General features: G+C 43.9%; 1 protein-coding gene across 1 annotated transcript; it reads right to left on the bottom strand.

Annotated features, from left to right (window-relative positions):
* Positions 1 to 3,333: 3,333 nt before the first annotated feature.
* Positions 3,334 to 9,835, bottom strand: LOC130520762 (NLR family CARD domain-containing protein 3-like). Its single transcript, XM_057024485.1, has 4 exons — positions 8,045 to 9,835; positions 5,669 to 7,493; positions 4,566 to 4,742; positions 3,334 to 4,456 (listed from the first exon to the last, which is right to left on the bottom strand). Exons 2-4 carry the CDS (start codon positions 7,453 to 7,455, stop codon positions 4,246 to 4,248), a joined length of 2,175 nt encoding a protein of 724 aa, XP_056880465.1. The 5' UTR covers positions 7,456 to 7,493; positions 8,045 to 9,835; the 3' UTR covers positions 3,334 to 4,245.
* Positions 9,836 to 9,961: the final 126 nt, after the last annotated feature.

Here is a 9,961-nt window from a genome sequence, read left to right as displayed (position 1 = left end):
ATCCATCTCCCCTGTGGCTCATCTTTAAAGGCACAACGGCTGTTTCCGACTCCACACCCTCGTTCCCTGTTCACTACTCACTACATGGGGGACATGGATTGAGTGAACTACGTAGCGCACTCAATTTAAAGTTAGTATTCAGACAACGGCGTCATTTACGGCGCACGTAAAGTGACGTCATGGTGTCGCATAATAATACGAACCGGTCGCCGGGGAAAGTGGCCAGGTCCATTTAATTATTTTAACCCATCAGAAATACATTCAGCGGTCATTTTATGAAAATGCAATATTTTACCCTATAATTAACTTTATATAATAAAATGAAATATCAATGTCAATAATAATACAATAATAATTACTTATTACCTAAAATAATTAGTGTCCCTTGACATTTTCAAGCCAAGACGTGATGGAACATTCTCAAGTCATATTCCGCTGTAGTGAAAACATTTAATAAAGCAATTTTTCATCAAAAAATGGATCAAAGCTACTTTTCATCTTTGTAAATATTCTTTTACTGAGATTCTGTCGCCTGGTGAGGAACAGACGGTTCTGAAGAACAATTTTAAGTGTGTGTGGGGGGGGGGGGGGGGGGGGGGGGATCAGTGAAGATTGATTGATTGTTTTTACACATTTATGTTGTAATATTTTAAGATGAAAAAAAAAATTCTTATTTCCAAAAATTTCATATATCAAACCGCACAGTAGAAATTACGTTAAAAAAATGTATCCCATCAGCCTTTACGGCTGGGGGCTAGGGTGGATACATTTTCCGAGTTAGGGTGCTCGCTTGTACTTTTCGCAGTGCATTGTGGGATACATTGAGTGCACTACATAGGGTAGAGCGATGCTCACTAACAATTCGGACACTATTGCAAAATGGCGTCCACACTATTGAGTGCACTATGTAGGGTACGGGGGGGTGGGGGGTTCAGAAACAGCCAACCTGTCTTAGATGACTTCCTGTCTCCCTCACCATCTCCCTCCTCGTTGGCTGGTGTCTACCAGGCACCCTCACCTAGTAATGTCTAATTTTGGTTACCATCTGTGGGCTTTTTCATTGTCCTTAAATCAATTATCATGAATAAGTGGTCCCCGTGTGGCCCTCCCTCCTGAAGGAACTGGGCACAACACACACACTCAGAAAGTGTGAGGACCCTCGGATGGAATAATGGACATTTTTGAGAATGGTGTTTACCTCAGAGTTTCCAGTCGGCAGTTTGGAAAGTGGAGAAAACCACAGAGCAGCTTCACTCCTGAATCCAGCAGATGGTTCTGACTCAGGTCCAGTTCTCTGAGATGGGAGGGATTGGACCTCAGCGCCGAGGCCAGAGAGTCACAGCTGATCTCTGATAAGCTGCAGTCGCTTAATCTAAATACAGAAGGGAAACTTTTATAAGGTTATAAGTGAAACCAGTATTCATCTGAAAGGTTAATCAAAGGCATGATCTGTAATATTTAATTTAGTTCCAGGTTAAAAAATGATAGTAATATGTGATTACCACAATTCCAACCTCTCAGGTTTGCACTGTTCCAAAGGAGAATATATATTGTTCTGGCCCTCACTCTTCCCAGGTTCTCCCCACCTCTTTCCCTCCCATCTCATCATGGAGATCCATCTCACCTGTGGCTCATCTTTAAAGGCACAACTGTCTTAGATGACTTCCTGTCTCCTTCACCATCTCCCTCCTCGTTGGCTGCTGTCTACCAGGCACCCTCACCTAGTTTTGTCTAATTTTGGTTACCATCTGTGGGCTTTTTCATTGTCCTTAAATCAGTTTATCATGAATAAGTGGTCCGTGTGGCCCTCCCTCCTGAAGGAACTGGGCACAACACACACACTCAGAAAGTGTGAGGACCCTCGGATGGAATAATGGACATTTTTGAGAATGGTGTTTACCTCAGAGTTTCCAGTCGGCAGTTTGGAAAGTGGAGAAAACCACAGAGCAGCTTCACCCCTGGATCCTGCAGCTGGTTCTGACCCAGGTCCAGTTCTCTGAGATGGGAGGGATTGGACCTCAGCGCCGAGGCCAGAGAGCCACAGCTGATCTCTGATAAGCTGCAGAGCTCTAATCTGAAAAATGCAGGATGAGGTTATACGGTGCAGGTCTGCATGTTATCTGCGTCAGTACTAAACCTACGTTAGTTCTTAGTTGGGTCAGACCTGAATTCACAATATTACAAGGAATTTTTTTAATGTGGTGCATCACAGCAGTGTTGAGAACAGCCTCACTTCACCATCTTAGCAGCTGGTATATAGGTAGAAAAATGAAGACTGACCTGAGCCTCTCCAGTTTACAGTTTGGACTCTCCAGTGCAGAACAGAGCCGCTTCACTCCTGAATCCTGCAACGGGTTGTCGCTCAGGTCCAGAACCCTCAGATGGGAGCGGTTGGACTTCAGAGCTGAGGCCACAGAATCACAGCTGGTCTCTGATAACTGCAGCGACTTAGTCTAAAATAACAATTATTTTGAGAGAAGACAAATAAAAATCAACATGTACCAGAGCAAAACACAGCTTACAAGCAACAAACCTCTGGTCCTGCACCGGCTTATCTGCCGTATGTTCCTATTTTGGGTTCTTTCAGGGCGGTTGGACAAGATCTCCACCGTATGTAAAGTGTGTGTGGGTCAAAATACCTTCCAAGTTTGTGAGACCACATTTCTCAATAGCACTCAACTCTTGTCAGGAGTTGGGACAAAGCGACCCACTCCTGATAGCTTGTGGGCGATGCTGCAGCGACCCTGCAATCCCTACACTCTCTGGTGAAACCAAATCAAAGGTTTTAGACACTGCTGGATGCTGGAAGGGTGGCTATAGTCTGGACGCATCGTTCCCCTGACTGCACATTTCTCCAACAATGATTGGCAGCTGGTGTCACTTGTTCTCCAGATGAGAGAAGGAAAGAGAGCCCCCCCACAGTGTGTTTGATTGCCCCACTGCAAGCTCAATGCTGCCAGAAAACATTGCAGGAGCATCAATTCCCCTCAGGGCATCAACAAGGAGCTCAGGAAAAGGTGCAGCTGCCACCTACTAGAGACAAGCACACTGAGCTGAGATTCAAAGCCCTCTCCTCCCAAGAGAAGAGCTTGTTTGTTGGAGGCTCTTCTGGGCGATACCTGGTGCCACAGCTCCAGCTCAGCCCGTCTCTGGAGCTGAGGTGGAGCTTAGCAAGTTTCATGGTTCTCCACCACTTCCTCTCGCTGAGGACCTTCTCAGCTGGTGGTTTCTGCTCCACCTTCCAAGTTGAGCAGGTGATACTTCTGCATTCCTGCCACCAGTGTCTCTGCAGAAAGAGTCTTCTCTACTGTTTTATATTAGATTGTAGAAAATTAGGATTTTTGGTTGATGTCTTAGATGTTGTTGACTAAGAGCAGGTTTTTCTTTAATAACATAGAAAGATTCGATGAGAAGAGCAAATGTATTATTTTATGAGCTACTTCCACTACTATTATATACACATACTTCCATATTGTCTTAGATTGCAAGCTGCATTTATTGCATCGTTCATAGAAAGTCATATTTGTGAGGAGAAAAACTCCAATAAGGTCATTTTCTTTAATGACCATTACAACAGAAGGAGGCGATGAACAAACAGATTTATCTAAAAATGTGTGAAAACTTATGTATGGAAACCTTTTTAAAATGGTTGCATTGTGTAGAATCGGTGTAGAATCAACTTGTTGACTTCTGATTTGGACTCCAATGGAAGTGAGGTGCAACAATTGTGGATGCTGAAAGCTTCAGATCTTCATGAAGGTTTCTGTGGTTGGACTGACCTGCTGCCCCTTTAAGAGGGAGGCAGGTTTGGGCTTCTGGCTGGAATGAAGCCACCTCAGATGAGAATGACTGCAGGCTTTCGGTACCAAGGTTTAACAGGGGGCTCACTTCACACTTGGGCTTTTCTCTTTTTTGGGATGGCTTTTCTCAGGAGAGAAGGGGCATGGCACACTGCAGCAGCTTTCTTTTGGGGTTTTCTAGTTTTCCTTCTGATCTTTAAAAGACAGGAAGAACCATTTTTGATTGGTCTGAATGTTTGGGCGGTTTTGTGGCCAGCCTAAAATAAAACAAGACAAATCTACAACTGATACTTCCTTTCTAGTCATTGATGACCATCCTCACATGGGACAGATTTCCACAACCAATTTAATACTGCAAATCTGTCCTGTGTGGTCTTTTTTCTGAGAACTGTAACACTACGTTTATAACAAAGATCAAACATGGAAACATTTATTGTCTAACTAGTTACACCTGGGAAAGTACTGGATCATCTCTGACTGACCTGAGAGTCTCCAGCTCACAGAGAGGATCCTGGAGAAAACCACAGAGCAGCTTCACTGCTGGATCCTTCAGCTGGTTCTGTCTCAGGTCCAGAACCCTCAGATGGGAGGGATTGGACCTCAGCGCCGAGGCCAGAGAGCCACAGCTGATCTCTGATAAACTGCAGCACCTCAGTCTGGAAAAGGAATAAATGGGCAAATAAAAACACATTTCTAAATCTGAAAATGAAGAGAAAAGCAGAAAATGTAAAGAAATTTAGAAAAGACCAGCAGAGGCCTCCTGACCTGAGCGTCTCCAGTCTGCAGTTTGGATGCATCATTGCAGAAGACAGGAACTTTACTTTGGCATCTGTCAGGCTTTGGTTCCATCTTAAGCTCAGCTCCCGTAGATGAGAAGGGTTTGACGTCATTGCTGAGGCCACAACTTCCCAATGACTCATTGAAAGAAGACTATAAGACAGTCTGTTGTGTATGAAACAAAAATAGTGAGTCAAACTTGGGATTTCTCATCAACTTATCTGAGAATCTACCTCAACACAAATGTAGCTCATTTCCTGGAAAAGCTAAATTCAACACCGTAGAGCAACAGTTTGAACGACCATCAGATCTGAAATGCAACTGAATTATTCTCAACATTTGTCTTATTTTAGAACAGCTCATAATTACTCAATATTTAAAATGATTATAGCAAATGGTTTAAAGAAACGTGCATCTTTTTATCTGTCTATGGGCTCTTTGGATATTTTGCATTTCATCCAATTTGTACGATGGTGCGTCAAGTCTTAATTCAGCGATCCGATCGATGACATCAGAGTCTCTGGTTGCATCGATTGCCCTCAGCTTCTGTTCTATCTGCCTGTTTCCCTTCAAATCATTTTCACTGCACCTTTTGTTGCTAGTGATGAAGTTGCCACCTAACGGGTGTGGAAAGGGTCCAACAACTTTGTGGGTCACATAAAGGCTCCAAACGGAACCGCCACAAAGACCTAAAACACCCATTTAAACCAACGAGGCCGGCTGTTTTTACGTTGAACAAATGAAGCAAAATAGTCACGTGTCATTAGTTAAAATGTGTTTTTCTGTCGTTAGAATACGATGTATACAAACAAACAAAAGTGATTTAATGACATGACAGTAATTTCATGATAGTCAGTTAACTTGTGGCTCCTATTATTCCTGCCTTATGTTGGTTTGTCTGGATTGACCTTTGAACTTATATCCAGCCAGTGTTGAACATTTCTGGATGAATTGTTGTTGTTTTTAATTTATGGACGCTGCAATGGAGATAAAGAATTGAAGGAATGACCACTGGAGGGGGTATTGCTACCTGACATGATCCACTCACTTGATTTAAACGCCGATGTCCGGCCCCAAAAATCTTTACTTACTCGGCCTTCCTGCAGTTCCTCACAGCTGGAATCAGGCGACGTCGTCCCTCATCTGAGGTGTTGTACTGCTGCAGGTTCAGCTCATCCAGAACCTCCTCTGACATCTGCAGCAGGTAGGCCAGAGCTGAACAGTGGATCTCTGACAGTTTCCTCTCTGATTTCTCCCCTGACTTCAGGAACTCTTGGATCTCCTGATGGACTGACTGATCCTTCATCTCCATCAGACAGTGGAAGATGTTGATGCTTCTGTCTGGGGAGAATTCATCACTGTTCAGCTCCTTCAGGTTGTTGAGGACCTTCTGGATGGTTTCTGGGTGGCTGTCCCTCTGATCCAACAGTCCACCCAAGATCCTCTGATTGGACTCCAGAGAGAGACCATGAAGGAAGCGAACAAACAAGTCCAGGTGGCCATTTTCACTTTTGAGAGATTTCATTAGTGCTCTCCAGAGGAAGTCATCAAGAGATGTGACTGGATCGTTATTAAACAACCCAGCAAACCAGGAAAAGGGGTTTGGTTCAGAATATTTTAGGAACTGACTAAGAACCGCTGTGTCTTTCCTGGTGTAACAGTGGAACATGTAGACGGCAGCCAGAAACTCCTGAACGCTCAGATGAACAAAGCAGTAGACTGATTTCTGGAAGATCACACTCTCTCTCTTGAAGATCTCTGTACAAACTCCTGAGTACACCGACACCTCGGAGACGTCCAGTCCACATCGCTCCAGGTCTTCTGAGTAGAACATGATGTTTCCTTTCTCCAGATGTTCAAACGCCAGCCGACCCAACTTCAGAAGGAGTTCTTTATCAGCCTCAGTCAGTTTCCCTGGTCTCTGCTTTCCTCCATACTTCTGCTTCTTCCTCTTTATCTGAACCATCAGGAAGTGTGAGTAGAGGTCAGTCAGGGTTTGGGGCAGCTCTCCTCTCTGGTCTCTGGTCATCATGTCCTCCAGAACTATAGCAGTGATCCAGCAGAAAACTGGGATCAGACACATGATGTGGAGGCTCCTGGAGGCCTTGATGTGTGAGATGATTCTCTTGGACAGATCTTCATCACTGAACCTCCTCCTGAAGTACTCCTCCTTCTGGGAGTCAGTGAAGCCTCGTACTTCTGTGATCCTGTCAACACACGAGGGAGGAATCTGATGGGCTGCTGCAGGTCTGGAGGTGATCCAGATGAGAGCTGAGGGAAGCAGGTTCCCCTGGATGAGGTTCACCAGGAGCACGCCAACTGACGATGCTTGTGTGACATCAGAGATGACCTGATGCTTGTTGAAACCCAGTGAAAATCTGCTTTCATCCAGGCCATCAAAGATGAACAGAAGTTTCCAGACAGTCAGATCTTCTGCTCTGATCTTCTGTAATGTTGGATGGAAAACATGAAGCAGTGAGAGAAGACTGTGCTGCTCATCTCTGATCAAGTTCAGCTCCCTGCATGAGAGCGGAAGCACCAGACTGATGTCTTGGTTCTCCAAACCTTCTGCCCAGTCCAGACTGAACTTCTGCACTGAGAAGGTTTTTCCAACGCCGGCGACACCGTTGGTCAGAACCACTCTGATGTGTCTCTGTTGCTCAGATAAGACTTTGAAGATGTCCTGGCACTTGATTGGAGTGTCCTTGATGTTCTTCTTGGAGGTTCTCTCAAGCTGTCTCACCTCATGTTGTGTGTCCACCTCCTCACTTTGTCCCTCAGTGACGTAGAGCTCAGTGTAGATCTTGTTCAGCAGGGTTCCACTTCCTGCTTCATGAGTTCCTTCAGTCACATGTTCACATCTTCTCTTCAGACTCATCTTATGACCTTCTATCACCTCCTGCAGTTCACCACCCTCTAAAACAAACAATCTTTTAAATCCTTTTACAATTGTCATCTACAGCAGTAACACAGATGTCCTCAACTGGAAAATATTCTGTCATGTTTGAATGATAGAAGCAACAGTCGGGTAATGACCCGTCTCACTGTCAGTTTGAAATGTTATGTCTTCTTATGTACACCTATTCTTTTATTTCATTGGGTTTCAATGTAATTTAGTCTATAACAACCATTTCCATGTCTTCCAAGAGTTTGCTTGGACTAAACAGCTGGTAAAAGCTGGATGATATTTAGAAAAACACATCAAACCTTCTCCAAACACATCATACTCAGCAGACCCATTGTCCTGTAAAGGTCACCTGCCTTCAGCTCTTTAACACTTTCCAGAACTAAATGACTAAATGTTGCTAAATACTGTCTAAGCATTTAGGAAGGTCTGAAGAGGGTCCAGGGGTTCCAGTGGAACCAAACAAGAGCTCTCTGGATCTTCTCTTGCACATTGTAAATACACAAGTTGTTCCTTTATTCCGACCCAAAAGTATCTTATAAATACAAATGTACGAGCTTACGTGAGACGCTGTTGTTCAGGTCGGCGGTCTGCAGTTCAGTTCTCCGTTTCTTTTCACCCTCGGGACAGGAGGAATCTCCAATGGAAGCAGACCGTTTCTGACACCTGTCAAAAATGGGAATAGTGGTTATACATGTCTACTGGGCGTTAGCAACGCCTAAGAAAGGCTGCGTTCACTTCTACTTTCAGTTTGCTCTGACAGTTGAAGATTGAATGAACACTGAGCAAAAAACATAAAGTTATTTACGTTCTAACAAGCTCGTTTAGTTGGAGAAAAGTGTATTTGATCTAAGTGTTTAGTGGCTTTTCCTCATTGTGAATTTATGTTAAAAATAAAAGTGCCAAATCAGGAACATAAACTCATAGAATAGAACAAAAGTTCTCCATTTATGCTCCAAATACAGTCGTCTGGTCTCTGAAACTGCTCATTAAATAGCACAGAGGTCACGCGTATTCAAAAGCTTATTTCAACCATTTAGAAATGACTGATATTGTTGTCTATGGGTTTATTAGAACCAGGAGCCTTATAAATAGACTTTTTAATGAATTTTCATGACATGTGGTGGAACAGTGTGGCAGAACAAGCTGCACAGACCTGCCATGTCTTACCCATCCGTATCTAAATGGAGAGCTGGAGCACTCTGCAATGATGGATATTGTTGGGAAACTGTTAGGTCCATTATGTTAAAGTTATCTCTTATTTGCTTTTACCTTGTTATATTCCTTATTCTTGTTATACTGTCTCTCATTACTTAATGTTTCTTATTATTTGCTAATGCTTAATGTTCATGATGCTTGGTATGTCAACTCGAACTTCTCTGGTCGAGGGCGACAGAAATGCGGCGGCTGTTGGAGAAGTGGCCTTGACTGGAGACAGAGCTGCAGAGCATGACACAGGAGATGTTCTCTTAATCTGTCTGATATAGAAGAATGTGCTGTTTGTGAGCTAAGCTAATCAAAACAGTGAAGGCCTACGTATAATCTCACCATTATGATTTACAGTCTCTTGCTCTGTTGGAGACCTACTATCTTGTGTTTTCCCTCTCCCTTAGACACATTTGACTTCTGTAACTAGGGACCTCCTAATCTCAATAAAACAAGGATGGCGGGAGGTGTGCGTCAGAGCGTGTTGGAGATCTGTAACTGAGCACATCTCTCCGTTCTCCTTGCAAGTAAATTCCAAACTGTTGTCTTTGCCTCATTTGTGTTTCTCGTGTTTCAGGTTGTTTGAACCTAACATTTTGGTCCTTCGAGCCGGATTCCAACACACCTGAAGGGTCCAGTGGGTGAGGCTGAACCTCAGGAAAGACCGTGGCCACGGCAGGCCGCCTCAAAGCGACCTAAGATACCCTTTCCGGGACTGGGCTTCGGCTCACTGATTGGACCCTGATGGTTGACGGAATTCCAGGAGGAAAGACAACAGTGGTGAGCATGTCTTGAATTCAAAAGTGTGTGTGTGTGATGATTGTCGGGGACTTAATGTAAAAATTGCGATAGACACTAAGGCAGTGTTTTGGGAGAGAGGAACCCGAAAATCCTCTGTAAGACGCAATGAGAAACAAACCCTGTGAATACTAGTCAATGGCAGGTAAACAAGAGTACTAAGGGAAGTACCAAGGCAGGGCGAGGGAGTCCTGGCCACGTGAAAAAGAAATTAAGTCACGACAAATCATCCAGAGTGATTGTGAGTGTGAAAGGATTGTTAAATACCACTAGGTATTTTCAATCATACCAAAGCAGTGGGACAGGAAGTGATGAGGCCCTTGTGGATGCAGAGGCAAGACTCTCCACTCGAAAGAGTTGAAGTGAGAAGTACCACAACGGTTTGATTAATTAAAAATAAAAATGGGGGCAAGTAAAAGCAAACAAAGGCCCAGAGATGAATTGCGGTGTAAGGATTGGAAATTCATCGACGGAC

The sequence above is a fragment of the Takifugu flavidus genome, unplaced genomic scaffold, assembly GCF_003711565.1.
Source record: "Takifugu flavidus isolate HTHZ2018 unplaced genomic scaffold, ASM371156v2 ctg511, whole genome shotgun sequence".
NCBI classification, from domain to species: Eukaryota; Metazoa; Chordata; class Actinopteri; order Tetraodontiformes; family Tetraodontidae; genus Takifugu; species Takifugu flavidus.
This window is presented reverse-complemented; position numbering and strand designations above follow the sequence as displayed.